This window comes from Rhinichthys klamathensis, unplaced genomic scaffold, assembly GCF_029890125.1.
Source record: "Rhinichthys klamathensis goyatoka isolate OS25496 unplaced genomic scaffold, OSU_Roscu_1.1 h1tg000271l_1, whole genome shotgun sequence".
Taxonomy (NCBI): Eukaryota; Metazoa; Chordata; class Actinopteri; order Cypriniformes; family Leuciscidae; genus Rhinichthys; species Rhinichthys klamathensis.
The window spans coordinates 1155346-1175792 of record NW_026606791.1 but is presented as its reverse complement, the minus strand read 5'-3'; the positions used below and the strand labels follow the sequence as shown (position 1 = coordinate 1175792).

Genomic DNA, 20447 nt, shown 5'->3' with positions numbered 1-20447 from the left:
GTATTATTATGATAAATGATTATGAGGAATATAATAATAATCATCATCATTATAAATTATAGTAATTATTATCATTAATAATTTAATTTAATTTAATCAAATTATATTTAATTTAATTTCTTTTCATTTAATTTCGTTTTAAACAAAAGTCAGGCTGTTATTGTGAAAAGCGGCTTAAGTTCACTAACCCGGATATTGTTTATATACTGGGTTTCAGCAGCAGAGGGCTGCAAGTGTCCTTTCTGTTTTATACACTTCTGCATGTTTGTATCCTGTAAAGATTTAACTGAATCGGTTTTTGCTCTGTTTATTCACCCGACGGTGTCTTAAACATTTCTTAGTGTTAACGAATGTTACTGAGCGTTTAGACACACTTACTAACAGGTAACTTACTGAATGCCACTTACTATCAGGTACTGAATGCTTCTGGTTTTTATAAGTTGATTCTTCCCTATCACAGTTCTTTAACCCAATGGTATCTCGTTAAAAACTGTTCAAAATTATCATTTGTAATGTGTAATATGTGTGTTTTTCTAATCATATAGTTGCAGGTTGAGTTAAATGATTTAATCCAATGGTCATGTATATGTAAATGTATATTAGACTACATAAGTATACGTAATATTATGTTTATTCATCTATAATATTATGCATATATTATAGACTATTTACACACTATTTACTAGACATATTACTATTTACACACCAAAAAATGTATATCTATATATCTTCAATAACCTCTTGGATAAAGAGTTATGTGAGTTAACAGCCTCCTTACCATAAAATTAATGACTAAGTTTAGAATATATATGCAGCAGTTTATTAGGTTTCTCTTCTCATTATTATTGTGCCTTTCCCAGAATGCGTCAAGATATGTGGGCAGAAATCGCCATGTACCTTCCTTTCTTAACAACTTTCTTACTGTTTCTTCTTGTTCAGGTGCTTTAGCCAGGTGAATGTTGGGACTTCGAGCCCTGTTTGGAATCGGTCTTCTTGTGACATCACGAGGAGGCTCTGTCCTGACACATACAGGAGCATGTGCACGTGTTGCCAGTAACATCTACACTAAAGGTCTCGCTCATAGACAGGCTTTCACTATGGCCAATACTATTAAGTACCTGGGGTGAGTGTAAATGCACTACACTCTCTGTGTAATTAAGTGTTGTTGCATGTCAGTCATTATTTGTCCATAACATGATGTTACATTACTGTTGTTGTGAATGTCAATAATAGTGTCTCTGACATTTGAGCTTTGCTTAAAATGGGATTGTACTAATGGCAGACTAGGTCTGCGTCCGAAAGATGAAAAATACTGCCTCCATTGGTAGGAAGGAAGGCAACAAGGCACGTCCAAATTCAGTAATTGTGCCACATCCTGTCTACTGAGATACCTTCATCTGATTGATTTTTGAAGGCAGAATAGATGTTTCCTTCGCTGCCTATGATCTCCCACAATCCTGTGCGTTCCATTCCATGACAGTTAAGCTAAAATATGAATATGGAGTCTGAAAGTTGCGGTTAGTTTGTTTGTGAATGTACATTTTGGCCAACTTTTTACAATTCTGATGTCATTTCTAGTGAGAAATTACTATTGTAGAATTAAAATATTCACTTAGATTTCGCCAAAACTTGCTTTATTTTGCTGTAGATCATTAGACCGTTACGCTGCCTCAGAAGCCTGTCTGAAATCAGTTTCGTGAGGTACCTTCAAACAAAAACTGCCTGCAAAGTCATTGCCTGATAGGGCAGCGACTCAGCGAGGCAGGGTTTCCAGGTCTGTGAAACAAAACTACCCCATTGGCCAATCAAAAATAGCCCAAAAGTAATTAATTAGTGGGAAATCAACAGTTTAAATTGCCAGCTGTCTAATGCCTGCTACAGACTGCATCCGAAAATGTACAAGTACAGTAGTTTTTATTTCTGGTTTCTGTCATCATAGACAAGAAGAGGCTCAGCACATTGACGAGGAGCTGTTTAATGAGTACAGCTTCAGTGTGGATCAGTTAATGGAGCTGGCCGGGCTTAGCTGTGCCACAGCCGTGTCAAAGGTACATCCGATGGTCCATCATCATGCAGAAAGGATCGCATACAGCTTATACACATAATGCACAATCAAATCAGTCGTTTACTTCATAGGGCTATCCTCTACAATCACTGCTCAAGAGTCCACCCAGAGTTCTGGTGATCTGTGGCCCTGGAAATAATGGAGGAGATGGCTTGGTTTGTGCTAGACATCTCAAACTGTTTGTGAGTTCGAGTTCTAGCTGAAAATAAAATGACTGCACCTGTTTAAATTTTTTCCCTCATTAAACTTAATATTTAATGAAGGCTTATTGATTTTATTCATATTGCATGTGAATCTCCTAGGGATATGAGCCATCTGTATTGTACCCGAAGCGCCCCAACAAACAGCTCTTTCAGAATCTTACCACCCAGTGTGAGAAGATGGATATATCCTTCCTGACAGAGATGCCCGAGGTACAACAGGAACCTTAGCGGTCAATACCACATTTTTTACACCATGGGGGGTCCGATTTTTTATTTTTTTTTAACCTTTCATATGGGTTCCTCCTTCTCATTAATAGCTGATAAAGTAATGTGCCTGACTGCACTGATTATCCCAGGGACACCTATCTGACATTTCAATGTTTTTTTTTACCTTTACATAAATTGATTTATGCTCATTTATTGTTTACGTTAATGGATATACATTTATGTTTTTGTATATGTACACAACCATTTAGAAGTTTGCGGTCAGTCATTTTAAAAAAAAGAAGAGAGAAATTAATACTTTTATTCAGCAAGGATACATTAAATTGATCGAAAGTGGCTCTAAAGACATTTATAATGTTACAAATAAATGCTGTAAACTTTCTAATCGTCAAAGATTCCTGAAAAAAAATATGTAATTGTTTCCACAAAGATATTACGCAGCACAACTGTTTTCAACATTGATAATCAGAAATGTTTCTTGAGCAGCAAATCAACATACTAGAATGATTTCTGAAGGATAATGTGACACTGATGACTTGAGTAATGATGCTGAAAATCCAGCTTTGAATTAATAACATTTTAAAATATATTAAAATAGAAAACATAATATTTCACAATATTACACAATATTATATTATTTTTGATCAAATAAATGCTTCAACTTCATTGAAAAACATCTTACCAACCCTAAAATTTTGATCGGCAGTGTATATATGTAATATATTTATACTTTGTGTCTGCTATATTCTATATGTCATGCCTTTTTCCATCATGCTGTCTGTAGGCTGATGTGATTGATGAAGCTTATAACTTGGTGGTGGACGCCATCTTTGGATTCAGTTTTAAGGGTGCGGTGCGAGAGCCATTCGATGACATTCTCTCCAAACTAAAGAAAATCACTGTGCCCATTGCTAGTGTCGACATACCTTCAGGTGAGAATGCACACACACACACCATAATCGGGTAGAAATAATCACTGAATTTTATTGCAATCCTATGTTTGATTAGCCAAAAATCATCTTTTTATTGCATAGAATGCCTGGTGATGGTTAGTAAAATAGTTTGTCATAAATGTCATGTAATTATGACAAAAGATGTTTATTTTCTTTCACTCTTTAGGCTGGGATGTGGAGAAAGGCTCTCCTGATGGGATTCAGCCTGATATGCTCATCTCCCTCACAGCCCCAAAGAAGGCAGCCAATCTCTTCAAAGGACGCCATCACTTCCTGGGAGGACGGTTCGTTCCTCCTGCACTTGAACAGAAGTACCAGCTGAATCTGCCTCAATACCCAGGCACTGACTGTGTGTATCAGCTGAACTGAACATTAGGCCTTCATGTCACTTTTGTGTAAGTAATCCAAAAAAAAAAAAACTGGAATGAATATACTGATGGGTAATAACTGTATGGTTGACCACTCTGAATACTTCTGCTTTTCTTTTATTGGGTACATATGGGCTCGGTGATTAATCAGCATCAATCAATAATTGTTTATGATGATGTTTAAAGATATTGACTATTTATTGCCAAGAACCAGTCTGATTAGTTAAGGATTTATAAAACCTCAAAATAAAATAATGGTTTTTGATGATTTTTGAATTTAGTGACTAAGCCTGAATAATTACTGTAATATTGTTTTGTTTAAATATATTATGGTTACATATCTATGTATGGAAATATGTAACATTTGACCTGAAATAAAAACATTATGCTGACATCCATAACAATGTTAAAGAATATATTTATAGACAAACAAATCAGCACACACACAGGCAATTGTATAGAGCAAGTCACAATAAGTCCAGCACATTGCCGTAGCTTGCATAAAATCTTATATTTATTGAAACGGCAACTTTTTGTGCCTGACTAAAGTCTTAAAACCAAAATTTTACTATTTTAATTAATATAATGAATTTTGCTGTCATAAGACTTAAGGTGATGATGATTGGATACAAATATAAACATGATTTTATAAAACAAAAAGGCACAGGCATAACATACCATACATGAACAACAACCGACAACCAAAGACTGAAAACAGAGGAACTAAATACGATGAAATGATGAAGCGAATACAAACAGGTGATGATTAGAAGAGTTTGTGCAGGTGTGAGCCAGGAGGGATTATGGGAAATGAAGTGTGCTGGGGTGAAGTGGTCTGGTGACTGAGGATTGTGACATTTGCAAGCAGCAGCAGTGTGTAGCTCTTCACATTTCTATAATGAAAATGAAATTATTTTTGCAGACGAGAACTAAAATCAAAAATGTAATGCCCAAATATCAATCATCTATAAACCACACATACGTTTCATGAGAAATGTCTAATTGATCAGTCCAACATATTTACTTGTTTCAAAGAGTGAGAAGTTTTTATCTATTTTACAGACCTGAAGTATGTACTGAAATATATTTCTGTTCATTCAAACACCATATAAATAGTTTTATAATACAACACAACCCATTTGTGGTTTATCCATAAGAGTAATTTACATTAAAGTCTAGTGGTAATTAACAATCTAAGAACACGTCATGGACATCATCAGTTCCAATTGTTTACATCTTTTAAAAAACAAGCCACAAAACAATAACCCTAAAAACGCCTGGTCACCTCCCTATTGTGCTCATTGATATGATATCCAATGAAGGCCAAGTATGAAGAAGTACCACCATGCAGGTATGACGTAATCAATGTCATGGGGAAATGTCTTTGCTCTTGATGACATTGGATGTTGTTCAGGTGCTTTTACAGCAGGACTGTCTCTCCTCCTTGTACTCGCTGGACGGGCCCAGGGTCACCGCGCTGATGGATCCTCTGGTGACCTCTTTACTAGCAACTTTCATGTGTATTGCTGATGGATGAAACATCATTGAACATTGTCTTTATGCATTTAAAGTGAGTTAAAGTCAAGAAGGATTTTAAACTGGTTTTGACACCATGATAAAGATAAACCCAATAATATATGTGCTGTGCTTCAATGTTAATCAGTGACGGAAGTAAAAAGAAAACTCACCTGTTAGAACTTCAAGGAAGGCAGATTCGACGTTAGTTGACTCTAAAGCAGAAGTCTCCATATATAGTAAGCCTTTGGCCTCTGTTTTATCAAAAAATGTAATACAACTTTATTTTATAGTATGTCTTAAAGCGATAGTTCACCCCAAAATTCTGTCATCACCTTCATGTCTTTCCAAACATGCATGTCTTTCTTCTTCCGAACACAAAGATATTTTGATTGGGGTTCAAACAACACTGGACCGCACTGACTTTTATTGTATGTGCAAAAATGTATTCCGCAGAAGAGAATAAGTCAGATTTAGAATAACGTGAGGGTAAATTATGACAGAATGCGCATGGACTATCCCTTTTAGGGTCTGAAATGTCTAAAACAAAGGGTAATAAAATGTATTGACACCTGCAAAGTCCTTAGCCTCCTCTTTTGGTACAGTGCGTGCAGTTCCCAGGTCACTTTTATTTCCCACAAGCATGACTACTATATGAGGATCAGCGTGGTCGTACAGTTCCTTCAGCCATCGCTCAACGTTCTCATACGTCAGGTGCTTGGTGATGTCATAAACCAGCAATGCACCCACTGCTCCCCTGTAATACCTACAAGAGCCAAACTATTCATTATTACGCATGCAGAAGTAGAAGTGTGTATTGGCTCAAATTGCGCTTTGTGGTTCATTATTTGGTTTACAGTGAGGAGTAAGGTACTTTTTCTCTACCGTTAAAACGTTCGGGGTCAGTCAGTTTTTATTTTACTTTCATACAGAAAGAATTAATTCAATTGATCAAAAGTGACACTAAAGACATTTATAATATAATAAAATATTACTATTTCAAATAAATAAATAAATACTATTCTTCAAAGAATGATCAGTTTTCACAAAAATGTTTTAAAGAAATTCAACTTTGATAATAAGAAACGTGTCTTGAGCACTAATTAAGCATGAGTGATTTCTGAAGGATCATGTGACACTGAAGACTGGAGTAATGATGCTGAAAATTTAGCTTTGCCACCACAGGAAAATAGAAAACAGTTCTTTTCACAATATTAATGTTTTACTGTATTTTTGATCAAATAAATGCAATCTTGTTGAGCATAAAAGACTTCTTTGGAAAAACATTTTTAAAAATCGTACCAACCCCAAACTTTTGAATGGTATAGTCTATTACTCTTTCATTTGGAAACTTATTTTGCTTCCCTGATAATTATATTTAAAATATAATATCATTATGTCATGGTGGTTCCCTAAAAAAAGTATTCTGGATAATGTTCATGCACTTAAAAAATATATAAAACCAAATGGCATCTACAAACAATGATACAGTAAAAGAGTTAAAAGTCATGCAAATACATTTGGGGCCACTCTAGATCCCAGTAACATATCAGTTATACTTTTAACTGTATACCCGGTCAAAAAAGGAGTGGTTCTGGGTGTGATGCTAATTACAACGAATTCCAAAGCCTCCATAATCTTATGGATTCACGTGAACATACATAGATCAGAGGTATATGTAGGATTAAAGGATAGTTTAAGATGGCATGATGAGGGACTTACGCTGAGGTAATAGCCCTGTAGCGCTCTAGACCCGCAGTGTCCCAGATCTGGGCCTTGATGGTAATATTATCCACTTGAATGGAGCGAGTGCTGAATTCCACCCCAATGGTTGTACGGCTGTCATGATTGAACTCATTTTTGGTAAATCTTGACAGTAAGTTGCTTTTTCCAACCCCTGACTCCCCAATTAAAACCACTGAAAGACAACAAAAGACAAGCTTGATTTCGTTCTAATTCACACAATTAATCAAAATCACATGTAAACACAGAGTGAGAACATTTATTCATTTATTTATTAAAGGCTACAGATTATTATTTTATGGGTTTCAGGTTAAAATGATCATTGTAAAAACATAAATCTGATCTCCAGTCAAATGAATCAAACTTACCTTTGAAGACAAAGTTGTAGGCTAAATCTGTCCCCATGTTCACCTTAGCAGTAATGTGTCAGTCTGTATTTAGTGTGTACGTGTTACTCTAGCTTAAAATCCACTGGGAGGAGAAAAGCAGACGCTCAAGTTTCTGAAAAGGTTTATAAATCCATTCTTGTGCTGGTCTAAAGGCAGATTCCACACGACCAGACTCTTCTTTGAGACAGTTGGGGTGGGAGAGCAGGTGAAACAGGTAGAACCACTAAAACACAATTGGGAGTGACTTGACTTCATGATCTCACACAAAACTGTTAAATCACAGTCGCTTCTCAATACAACGGTACATATATCATATTCTGTACGGCTGCAAAACAGACATAAAGCTGAGTCATAAAACCAGCCGTCCTGTATCAACAGGCACTTCTCAAACCTGTCGAATTCAGAGCTCTGTTCTTGTGAACATAAAATAAAAGGGTTTTCCTTTGTATTCTTATCACGTATAAGCAGCAATGTCCTACTACAATACAAAAACAGATGCTAATTTACCTGTTTAGGCCAGTGTTTCTTTAATATTAGACTGGTAAATTACACCTCTTACTGGTCATGCAGCATTTACAAAATCATTATCATGTTAATAGTTTTGCATATTGATAGGTATACAAAGCTCATGGTGATATTAATAAACTACATTCTTTTTATTTTAAGGACAGTTTTGTTACTTTTGTATGATAAACAATTCTGTAGCCTATGTGCTAGGTTGCCACAGATGCCCAGTCAATGCACAATGTAGGTCCTAAAGCACTGGTATTACCGCACTGGCTTCAGTGTATGACCTTTAGCAATATTAAAAGCAACTAAAAAAAGCAATTTCACAACAAAGAAGAGCAAAGGACGCTGTAAATCAAAATTTGACAGACACAAATGAGTGAGCGTTCATCCTCCTGTCCTGTGGGTGGCAGCACCGCGCTGACGTGGCGCTGTTGTGTTGTTTTGTGACGCGAATCGCTACGGTGGGAAAAGAAACGCTTCCGTCAGTACACACGCCGGGTTCATCATGGCGGCGGGACCGATTTCAGAACGAAATCAAGGTAAAATTTAATAAATATAAACTCGTAGAGATACTTTTTATGTACTGTTCAAGAAAGGTATTGCAGCACTGTGGAAACATTTTAAGCTCTTCCTGTCTTCTCTACAAGCATTGTGTCGCTCACTTCCATTCATTCAAATAAGCTTGCTAAAAACTAATAACAAATAAAAGTTCGGGGTTTAAGAATTAAGTGTATCCAAACAATATAATATATAACTACTACTAGTAGTAATAATAATAATAAGCTTTAGAATGCGTATCTTATAAACTGCCATATCTTTGTGTCCAGTGCAACAGGGCATGTTTATTTTGATCATATTTTATTTTCAGATGCCACTGTATATGTGGGAGGTCTTGATGAGAAGGTCTCTGAGCCTCTTCTGTGGGAGCTTTTTCTGCAAGCTGGTCCTGTGGTAAACACACACATGCCCAAAGACAGAGTAACAGGACAACACCAGGGTGAGTTTCCATATCATTGAGCATTCAGATGAAAGATTTCTATCGTTTTGCATGATTTCAATTGATATTGGGCTTTGTTCTTCAGGTTATGGTTTTGTGGAGTTCCTCAGTGAAGAGGATGCAGACTACGCCATAAAGATCATGAACATGATCAAACTATACGGCAAGCCCATACGAGTCAACAAGGCTTCGGCGCACAACAAGAACCTCGACGTCGGCGCCAACATCTTCATTGGCAACTTAGACCCTGAGATCGACGAGAAACTCCTTTATGATACTTTCAGCGCTTTCGGTGTAATCCTTCAGACACCGAAGATCATGCGAGACCCGGACACAGGCAACTCGAAGGGTTATGCTTTCATCAACTATGCCAGTTTTGATGCCTCCGATGCCGCTATTGAGGCCATGAATGGCCAGTATCTCTGCAATCGGCCCATCACGGTTTCATACGCCTTTAAGAAGGACTCAAAGGGCGAGAGGCACGGCTCAGCTGCAGAGCGTCTCCTGGCCGCCCAGAATCCACTTTCACAGGCCGATCGCCCCCATCAGCTTTTCGCAGACGCCCCACCGCCTCCCTCCATGCCCACACCTGTCATGACCGCCATGGGTGCAGGGATGCCAATGCCAGGTTAGATATTATGAGAGTATTTCTGACATTTTTCAAATATTTGACTATGACACAGCTCTGCTTCTTGAGGGAAAAAATTCTCATGCAATTTTATAGTTTATTTTTTTCAGAAATTGGAATGAAGACTTTTTAAATGTGTATATATAATACATACATGTGTATATTTCATAAATATTTATTCATGTATAAAATTTAAAATAATCTTCATTCTTATTTTGTGGAAAAAAAGTAATATATAACTTTTTAAGATTTGGTCTCAAAACCGAAAACTCACTTAACAATATATAACAAAAGCAGACAAAAGTTTAGTTTTTTTTAATGAGAAAAAGTAAATGTGTAGTTTAACTTTCAATCTTTTCAAAGGAGTGGAACATTTTCAAATACTTCATTTAATGTCAAATAACTTCATACAAAGTTTTTTTTTCTTTTTTTTTCACAAAATCTGTCATTTTCTGTAACTGATAGGATGTAGTAGTAAAACACCCAGAGATGTAGCATGAAACATCTGGATCATGTTTGCATTTTCTTCTGTCACTGACCATAATTCTAACCTTGACATCAGGATTCAGGACATAAAATAAAATAATGTCATACATACATGTGAAAAACAGCTGAGACTAACTGATGTAATCTGGCTCAGAGGAAGATGGGAATCATGGCATTGTCAAAAAAAGGCAAAAATGCATGTCATATTTTGTAAGAAAGTGTGACGTGTTAGTGCAAAATTTCCTCTATTTTTGGAATCAGGACACCAAGTTTAGTAAGAAACAAGTATTGGGTTTCATTCAGCAAATATGATATCGGGAAGTGTTATTTTTGGTACAATAAATGTCTTTTGCATCAATTTTATATTTGTACATTGATCTCGCAGGGATGCCGCCTCCTGGAGCTTTCCCACCTGTTCCTCCTCCTGGCACAATGCCACCTGGGATGCCGCCCGGTATGATGCCTCCTGCGCCAGGTACTCCTTCACAACAGGGTGGAGGGCACCCACCAGGACCCCCGCCCTTCCCCCCTGGAGGAATGCATCCACCAGGAATGCCACCAATGCCGATGCCTCCGTCGGGACCTCCCGGAATGGTGCCTCCTCCACCTGGCCCGCCTGGATCTTCTCAACAAAGAGCACCTACTCCACCTGGCATGCCCCCTCCCCCCATGGGTGTCCCTCCCAGAGGACCATTCGGTCCCCCAATGGGTATGTGTGTGAAGAAGTGGATTGTGCATTTCAACGGAAGCAAAATAGATCATGTTGTTGATGCAATAACTCCTCCCCTTTTTTTACAGGTCCACCAATGCATCCAGGTATGAGAGGACCTCCACCAATGCCACCTCCAGGTTATGGTGCTGGCCCACCCAGACCACCACACTTCGGCTTTCAGAGAGGGCCTCCCCTGCCGCCACGTCCTCCTGCACCACCGAGAGGTCCGATGAGAGCACCAATGCCTCCCTAAGCCCTAATGTGAAGATCTTTTTGAAACCATTGTTGTTTTTATTTACATTCTGTGCTTTACTAGATGGACCACTTGCTTCTTTGTATACAGATTTCTTAATTTTGGTCATTGTACTATTTCAGAATTAGCAAGAATAAACAATTTTATATAACTGTGTTGTTGTTGTTTTTTTACAAAAGTCTGTTTCAAATAAATGCTGTTCTTTTGAAATTTTTATTCATCATTGAATCCTGAAAAAATGTGCCACAAAAATATTAAAGGGATAGTTCACCCAAAAAGGAAAATTACCCAAACGAACACACAGATTCCACTTGTGTAAAGTGTAACTTAAGCGAGTAATGCGACGTACTGCTGATATTTACACTACGCCATGATGCAATACGCTACTTCTGATGTCACAAGTTGCGTAAGTGGAATACGTATGTTCCTTTTAGCCCGGACACTAGTTATTTTACTTTATAAAGTTTTGAATATGGATATTTTTCTTACACAAACACATCGCTTCGCTTTAGAAGGCCTTTATAGAGTGCCGAAGTTACGACGTCACTCTGTAGGCCAAAATGCGGAAGTGAGTTAGCATTTTAGCACTCCCGGTTCCCTCGCTCAAAAGTCTATGGGATTTTTGAATGGGATTTTGCTAAATCGACTGAAATAAGGTCTGTGGTGAACAAAGCATAGTATAGACCTTATGCACCAGAGAAACAAGCGCGCCGTCATCTTTAGAATATTGTCTTTGAACTTCCGTTTTTGCGGTCACTCTGTATATTTCTATGGCATCGCTGTCGAGGAGTAATTAGCTGGTGAAGTGGATTTACTTATTGTAGAGTTAACGAAAGTTATCATGAGCATTGTAATGTTTATCATAAGCATTGTAAAGCAGATGTCTTAACAAAATGTCGACTGGGAATTTTTTTACAAGCCGTTCATTCATACCTATGCAAGATCGCTGTGAAAATACAGACCTGAAGTCAAAAGACAACGAGCGCAGCGCTGAAAAGGGGGGGGGCTACATAAGGTCTATTAACCCCCCAGAGCCGTGTGGAGCACTTTTATGGACTTCAAAACAGAAACTGCCATTATAAAGCTTTGAAGAGCCAGGACATTTTTTAATATAACTTCGATTGTATTCGTCTGAAAGAAGAATGTCATATACACCTAGGATGACTTGAGTGTGAGTAAATCCTGGGCTAATATTCATTTTTGGGCGAACTATCCCTTTAAGCAGCACAATGTTTTTAATAATAAGAAGAAATGTTTCTTGAGCACCAAATCAGCATTAATTTTTGAAGGATCATGTGACTGAAGACTGGAGTAATGATGCTTAAAATTCAGCTTTACCATCACAGATTTAAATATATTAAAATAGAAAACAATTATTTTGAATTATAATCTCAGAATATTACTACTTTTTCTGTGTTTTTGATCAAATAAATGCAGCCTTGTTGAGCATAAGTGTCAAAAACATTAAAAAATCGTACTGACCCAAAACTTTTGAACAGTATCATAGATTACTTTAATGTAATGATATGAGCTACTTTTATTGGGTTGAATATAATATGAACAAAAGAAAATATACAGAAGCTGACAATTGATATTTGCAATATTTTTAATCAAAAATAAGTCAAAAGCTTTATACATTTAAGCATATAACAAGTGGGAGAAACTCTAAAATCAAGATTTTGCATTAACACCAGAGTAGGTCCATAAATTGTAGTGCCAGTATATTACTGTGGTTAATTTTTACAATGTGAGGACGGTGATGTCTTTACATAAAAAAAAGAAACTTAAATTATTTTAAAAAGTAAATAATTACATATTTCCTATGTGAGAAGCAATCAAAACTAGTTAAAATTGAAAAGTTCTTCAGAGGTTACTACAATTATGTCTGTTACTATTTTTTTGTTATATAGCACAAAATTGGATTCAATTTAATAGTCACATACGTTCTTGCCATCTAATGCATATGAATATCTCAGATTATTCTGTGCCTGAAAACCCACTGATTATTTTGTCATAGCTCAGGGAGATAACATTACACATTATAAAGGCTAGCCAGACAGATACAAAACCCTGATATTGAAATCAGACTTTTTACATTTGTGAAAGCGATGTTAAAGGGATAGTTCACCCAAAAATGAAAATTCTGTCATCATTTACTGACACCCTCAAGTCACTCCAAACAGTTGATGGACCCGATTGACTTCCATAGTAATGAAAAAACTGTTTGGTTACCTATATTCTTCGTAACATCTTTTGTGTTCAGTAGAAGAAAGAGATCCATACAAGTTTGGAACAACTTGAGGTTGAGTAAATGACAGAATTTTCATTTTTGGGTGAACTATCCCTTTAACTCATTGTGAACAAGAGCTCTCAACTTAAGGTTCAAAGTAACTAAAACAAAACAGCAACCACATTATACATATTCAGAGAAAACAAATACATGTTACATAAGGAATGTGAGTTAATGAATGGGAATTATGCTTTATACCCATTTAAACAAATACTATATATGCAATAATTCATGTATGAATAAAAACTAAACATGACCAAAAATACACCAAGGCACTTTTAATTGACCTACAGATTTTTAAATGGTCCGACAGAAAAAAATAAAACGGATTGCCTACAAATAAAATTCTTGAAACTGGTGCATTACTTTATTACCAATGCATAGAACACAAACCACTGCTGCATTCTGAGATGAATTTTCAATCTTTCATTTTTAGAAGCGATGAAACTGTCTGAATAAGACAGCTGCATTTCTAGGGGAGCTCAAAAGACATGCAGTTTGCAAAGAGTTCCATCCTGAGTGAACCTTTTCCAGCTGTTTGAAGAACCCCATCTAGGACAATTGATGGATGAGCACTTCTAAGGACACTGCAGATACAGACTCCCAGAAAGAATCATCTTCCCTGGTCGTGTATGTGTGTGTGTGTGTGTGTGTCTGTCTGTCTGTGTGTGTGTCTGTCTGTGCATATGATGCACATTGTGGTTGTTTCTTTGTGAACTTTCATTTGAAGCAAGAAACGTTAACCAAAACAGAACAAGGAAATAAATTAAAAAAAGGACTTAATTGCTGAAAAATCAAAATGAACCAAACCAAAACCGTGCTGAAGCACTCTTTGGTTGCTTGAGGATTGAGTTCACGCTCTTGGGTGCTCTTTTAAGAGATGACTTCCGTGTGACCCGCTGTGGCTTCCACTAGAGTGATCTGCTCGTCCACACAATCGATCTCTTCTGTTTTGATGACTACGCCACCTTCTGAAAACATGACAACTTCCTCTTCTCCCTCCGTTGTTTCTTCGATACCGACCTCTTCTTGCACAAACACGATGTGCTCCTGGTCCAGCCCTGTGGTGCCGTTAGTTTGTCCGTTAGACATGGCCTCCAGTTTCATGCGGTACCCCTCGGCTTCCTGCTCTTTGCGGAGCAATTGCTGACGATAGGATTGAGCTTTCCTGTTAGCTTCCTGTAACTGCCACTGGAGATGCTCCTGGAGATTCAAGATAAAACGAGATGGATGAAAAAAGTTATCATCTGATGGCTTTGCTCTAAAGGTTCAAATATATATACATATATATACACACACCTTTACATATTAGACTTACCGTTTCACCAGTCTCTGCATTATTGGATGAAACTTCAATTTTCCTTTTACGAGCAGGAGGTTCGGAGTCTTCTACCACTTCCTCTGTGATTTGATTGGCTGGAACTGCCAATACTGATATAAAAATTAAATAAAATCAAAGAGGAACATGCTTAATTCAAGGTATACGAATGTCAAGACAGCCGTGATATATATATATATATATATATATATATATATATATATATACACATACAGTACACACACACACACAATTCAATAATAATCTTATACACTACCGTTCAAATGTTCTGTAAGATTTTTTTTTTTAAAGAAATTAAAACTTTTGAGCAAGGATGTATCAAACTGATCAAGTGTGACAGAAAAGACTATTACATTGTTTCAAAAAATTATATTTCCAATAAATCCTGTTCTTCAAACCTCATTAAAATTCATTAAATAATCCTAAAATATCTGTTTCCACAAAAAATATTAACCAGCACAACTTTTTTCAACATTGATAATAAAGAATGCTTATTGAGCAACAAATCATCATATTAAAATGATTTCTGGATCATGTGACACAAAGACTAATGATGCTGAAAATTCAGCTTTGCCATTACAGAAATAAATTATATTTTAAAATATAAAAAAAGCTATTTTAAATTCTAATAATATCTCACTATATTACTGTTTTTACTGTATTTTTGATCAAATAAATGCAGCCTCGGTGAGTATACTGGTAATACTTTTTTAAAAAGTTTTACTGACCCAAAACTATATATAAATCTTAAAATTATATCATTGAGAAGTTCAGTTCAAAATCCAAAATAAGGATAGTTAGTTATACCTTGTCGTCCATCCTGCATTGTGACAAAGAACGGTTGGCCGAGTCCATTTGTCTGCAGGTTTCCATGTTGATCTGTTAATATGGTTATGACCCTCTGACCTGATTCATTCACCACTTGTTGGATACTCGAGTCCAAGGAACTGACAGCTATGGCCTCCTCTGTGTCACCTAAGCATCATGAGAAAAACAAAATGCAATTGTTGGTTCAAAGTCAATTTAAGATCATAAAATAACCAACAATGTTCAAATTGATTACATTCGTTTACAATTATTTTCTAGTCGTATCGTACCTGAGCTGGCTTTGATCAAGTCAGAGAGGTTGACGACTCCCCCTTGGATGTTTGGGACGCCCTGAATGATGAACTGTGGGGTGGAGCTGCCGTTTATGATTGACGCTTCAGCATTCCTGTTCACCTGATTCTGCATTCCCTCCTAAAAGGCCAATCGAGGATTTATGAGGAACATTTCTTAGGGCTTCTTTACACCTGGCTTGTTTGGAGCGTTTGTTTTGGAACCTGCTATATTTCTCCCTAAATTTAGTTCACTTACCCACAATTTCACAGACAATGCTTAAGCCTAGTCCCCGACTAAAATGCATGTTTGAGCTGTTTTAACTGAAAGCTGACATATCTTGAAATATGTCAGAGCCATTGTTTTGGCTCAAGATCCACATCAGTAATGTTTTTTTTACAAAGGCACATTTGTAAAAGTTACCTAAATGCCCTAACTGTACTAATGCCTAATTCCTGGCTTGATCTAAGCCCTGTCTGTGAAACCGGGTTTGAAAATATTTGAAATCATATATTGTATCACAATAGATGATTGTTAATTAAAGGTGCAGCAAGCAATCTTTGAGAAACACTTTCACTGTTGAAAGTGGATCGAACCGAGCAGCACAACACACATGTAGCCAATCAGCAATAGGGGGCGTGTCCTTCATGATTTGAAGAAAGACGGCAGAGAGATGGTTGAGAAACATTACAAAAAAGAGAAAGGCCAGAGGAATATCACTGGAAAAAGAAGGGTTATGATCAGTCAAGAGCTTTAAGACCCGCGTTAATATTAGAAAAGCTTAGGTTGCGTTGTTTCTGCTCTATACGCGAGTTACAATGGTTTTGCGGTTTCACAGAACCAAGATATGCTGTTGTTGTAATGTTAGCTGTACATTATTTTGTTTCAGCTATGATAAAGAGACATCCCACTCTTGCATTGGGTGTTCGTGGATTTTGGCGAATGGAGCAATGAAGGAAGGGTTGATTTCAAATATCAAGTTTTTCTCAGAAATCACTTACTGCAACTTTAAATACGTAGCAGCAATGCTTGTTTTGCTAATGCTTCTGAAAATGAATCGTGGGTTAACCTGGAGTAAAGAGGAAGTGAAATGTCTAATTGAAATTTGGTCTGTACAACAACTGTACAAACCTCAAAAACGCAAACGAAGTTGGCACCTTGATTCTTGCTCAAAATTATTCTTGCTAAAGTAATATACCGGCAGCAACAAAGAAAGCCACATCAAGCTTGCAGAGTTGTTGTCTATCCATCCTGACAGATGACCGCTATGAACAGAATCCCAAACATTAACAGGTGCACTCTGACCAATGAGAGAGCAGGTTACTCGCACATCACTTGTATTAACATTTTTTTGGGTTACACTTGATTTTAAGGTGACGTAGTTACACATTACTACATGTACTTACTCTAGTAATAACAGTAAATTATGCAGAATTACAAGTAACTAACCCTAAACCAAACCCTAACCGTAATTCTACAGTAAGTACATGTACTTATTTGAGTAAGTACAATGTAACTACTTCACCTTAAAATATATTTGGTTCCATTTAGAAATGTTGCCTGGTGAAAGCGAACCGAACCAAGAAGAAATTGCAATATTTTAACTATTTTAATTCCCTTTTGGATTAAAGCAAACGATTTACAGGTGTGAAAATGCCCTTAAATTCTCTAGTGTTTAGTAGTTTTCCAAACCTGTAACAGGTGTACAAGTTCTGCGTGTTGTATGTCGATAGCGATATCAAAAGCGGACTTGTCAAACTTGCTGAGGGCATGTACATCTGCACCATGTTTGACCAACAGCTCTGCGACATTGTGATGGCCGTGCTGGGCTGCCCAGTGAAGAGCGGTCATCTTCAACATGTCTTTGGCATTGATGTCGGCACCACTCTAAAACATAAAGAGAGACTTTTGTCAGTCTCCTCGGTTGACCAATTGGAATAGTTTATTGTACATCTAGTAATCTATCGCAACACAGGACAAGCCTCATCTTACCCTGATTAATAAATCCACAATGACCTCATGGCCCTCTGTAGCCGCCATGTGCAGTGGGGTCCTGTCCACTTTGGTTCGGGCATCTCTGCTGACACCCGCCCTCAGCAGGACTTCAGCAGTGGAGTAATGACCATGTTGGGCTGCTAAATGTAATGGAGAAGTTCCAAGCTGCAAAATAGGTACATAAAAATGAGCTTTTACATCGGTGTAAACTATTTTTTGTTGTACTGCCTTGTAGTTCCCCCTTGCGACAATTTACATTGTGCTATTTACAAGCAGATAATGTCAATGACACATCATAGGAGTCAGAATATGATGTAAAGATTGTCAGATCTTTATAGATTGGCTTGTTGTGATTCTTAAAAAGCATTGATAACACTGTTTTTTCTTATTGATTGCATGTCATGAAGGCTAAGCTCTAAAATCATATTAAATCATAACATTTCCTATTTAGCAGCAAAACTTTGGAACAGTCTTCCTACCATTGTCCGGGAAGCAGACACACTCTGTCAGTTCAAAGCTAGACTAAAAACACATCTCTTTGACCTAGCATACACATAATACATTATAGACTTCTATAATTCAATGTTAGGCTGCATAGATTAGGTCAGCCGGAACTGGGAACACTTCCCTTAAATCCTGATGTACTCGTTACATCATAAAAAGAATGGCATCTACGCTAGTGTCTTTGTTTATCCTGAGGTTTTCCCGCAGCCTGCCGGATCCAGGCCGTATCCAGATCTGACGAAGGAGATTCGCCTGGACCCAATGACAATGCAGTGCTGAAGTGTCAACTATCCTCTCCCTATGGAGGATCCCTTTCCCACTCTACAGATAAAGCGTTGCGAATTCGGTTCGCGTACCCCGAAGTGATAAAATAAAACAAAATTCTGTATCAAAATTTATAGGCAAGACAAGTAGTTTGTTTAGGCATGGGTAGTATGGAATTACAAACCTGCGCACATATTTTCAAAAGCAGATAACTATAGAATCAATTCTGAATGTGCATGTGAACACCGTCAGCGTTAATCACAGGTTCGCGTTTAAAGTCTGATCATTTCGACGGAGGTGAATCAATCAAAATTAACTTTAGCTGGAAATAACATTATTCAAGAACCGCTATAAAGCCAAAACAATCTCTGTTACCTTAAATTATATGTTTATCTCTGTAAAGCTGCTTTGAAACAATCCATTGTTAAAAGTGCTATATAAATGAAGATGACTTGACTTGACATTATTGATAACATGACCAACCCAGTCAGTGGTGAACGGGGCTCCGTTGGCCATCAGCGTCCGGACCTCATCATCATGACCATTCCGAGCTGCTTCTAAGAGACGCTTTCCCAAATCCACCAACGACATCTAGGCAAAGACAGATTAAATATACCATTTAGGACTAAAAGGACTGTGTTATTATGATGATAATGTCTGTGCATTACTCTAACAAATATATATTGTACTGGAAAAAAATGTATCTGCTACTGACCAATACAAAACATCATTAACTTAATTTCAAATTGTGTAGTTATTGCCTATTTGTAAATTTCACTTGTAGTGTGAGATGTGTACCAAATTATGAGATTATAGTTTGCATTTTTACCTTTTTATACATACATTTCATTTTTGGGAAAAGTGGATGCATGAAAGAATAGGAAGAAAATCATGTTGGCAACTCCTTAAATATAGCAGTGCTTTGAATTACATCTCTTCCAAACATTTGCATCTGTCCAGAAAACCGATCTGAATTAAACCGTTAATCATGCACAGATTTCGACGCGTCATTCGCGTTTATTTTCCAGAGGATGTTTAAAAATACATCCGTAGGCCTACTATTTACACCAGTGCAGTAACCAGCTGAATAGTTAAACAACAGTCTTCCATATCATTCGAAAACAAGCGAGGAAAACAGTGGCCAGAAATAGCAAAGAGAAACTCCGTGTATCAAAATAACTCCGTGTAAGAACACATACACCAAAAACATGTGAACTCACAAACAGAAAAATTAGTTTGCATCAGTAAGCAAATCTTTAAGGGCGATTTTAAAGCTCGTATTTTACATGCCAAACTCATGTGCCATGTGGAGTCAAAAACATAGCCGAGCATAACCGACACACATCCTCCATCTGCGCCACGAACTAATAAAGACTGCGCGTATCAAACTCACCGTTATAGCCTGTCTGTCGGACGTCTATTGGGTGATATTAAAGTACTATATAGTTCTCCGTACTGTATTTCTGAACTGGCTCAACATAAACATGTCTGTGTTTAAAGCGCATTCAGATATGGCGGCTGCTTTAACCCCGGAAATAAAAGGGAAGCTGCTCAGACGCTTCGGACGTGTCTCAAACCTAGCGAGCTGCCTACTTAGACAGCATGTTTGGGCCTATTATATGCGGCTACTAGCGAGCTGCCTTCTTAGACAGCATGTTTGGGCCTATTAAGTGCGTTTGAACCATAGACTTATAAAAAAATGAACCCCCCCAAACAATGCACGAACCCTATAACGCAAAAAAAGAAGAAAAATGCTGACTAGGTAGGCAGCTCGCTGGGTTTCGAGACACTGCCTACCTATTCAACAGCAACTATAAAGATCCTAGATATTTCTATATATATATATATATATATTTAATTTATAATCTTTATTCTATTGTAAGTATAATAGGTTAGAGATGGAGATTAAA

The 20447-nt window shown here is 37.2% G+C and overlaps 4 protein-coding genes across 5 annotated transcripts; 2 read left to right on the top strand and 2 right to left on the bottom strand.

Annotated features, from left to right (window-relative positions):
• Positions 1-212: 212 nt before the first annotated feature.
• naxe (NAD(P)HX epimerase) lies at positions 213-4208 on the top strand. 2 transcript variants are annotated; one of them, XM_056268367.1, is made up of 7 exons: positions 213-384; positions 940-1123; positions 1940-2048; positions 2137-2247; positions 2368-2478; positions 3278-3425; positions 3613-4208. In XM_056268367.1, the coding sequence occupies exons 2-7, from the start codon at positions 957-959 to the stop codon at positions 3813-3815; spliced, it is 849 nt and encodes a 282-aa protein (XP_056124342.1). In that variant the 5' UTR covers positions 213-384; positions 940-956; the 3' UTR covers positions 3816-4208. The 2 variants fall into 2 exon arrangements, with proteins under 2 accessions (XP_056124342.1, XP_056124343.1); XM_056268368.1 differs by having other exon boundaries at positions 213-413.
• Positions 4209-4916: 708 nt separating this feature from the next.
• On the bottom strand, positions 4917-7724 carry rab25a (RAB25, member RAS oncogene family a). Its single transcript, XM_056268378.1, has 5 exons — positions 7441-7724; positions 7052-7247; positions 5902-6095; positions 5503-5583; positions 4917-5340 (listed from the first exon to the last, which is right to left on the bottom strand). Exons 1-5 carry the CDS (start codon positions 7475-7477, stop codon positions 5225-5227), a joined length of 624 nt encoding a protein of 207 aa, XP_056124353.1. The 5' UTR covers positions 7478-7724; the 3' UTR covers positions 4917-5224.
• Positions 7725-8369: 645 nt separating this feature from the next.
• Positions 8370-11198, top strand: sf3b4 (splicing factor 3b, subunit 4). Its single transcript, XM_056268359.1, has 5 exons — positions 8370-8510; positions 8840-8968; positions 9054-9596; positions 10468-10792; positions 10888-11198. Exons 1-5 carry the CDS (start codon positions 8477-8479, stop codon positions 11045-11047), a joined length of 1191 nt encoding a protein of 396 aa, XP_056124334.1. The 5' UTR covers positions 8370-8476; the 3' UTR covers positions 11048-11198.
• A 1437-nt stretch (positions 11199-12635) lies between these two features.
• On the bottom strand, positions 12636-20087 carry gabpb2a (GA binding protein transcription factor subunit beta 2a). Its single transcript, XM_056268358.1, has 8 exons — positions 19931-20087; positions 19021-19128; positions 17767-17934; positions 17467-17661; positions 15774-15915; positions 15484-15651; positions 14656-14768; positions 12636-14540 (listed from the first exon to the last, which is right to left on the bottom strand). Exons 2-8 carry the CDS (start codon positions 19126-19128, stop codon positions 14211-14213), a joined length of 1224 nt encoding a protein of 407 aa, XP_056124333.1. The 5' UTR covers positions 19931-20087; the 3' UTR covers positions 12636-14210.
• Between the last annotated feature and the right edge of the window lie 360 nt (positions 20088-20447).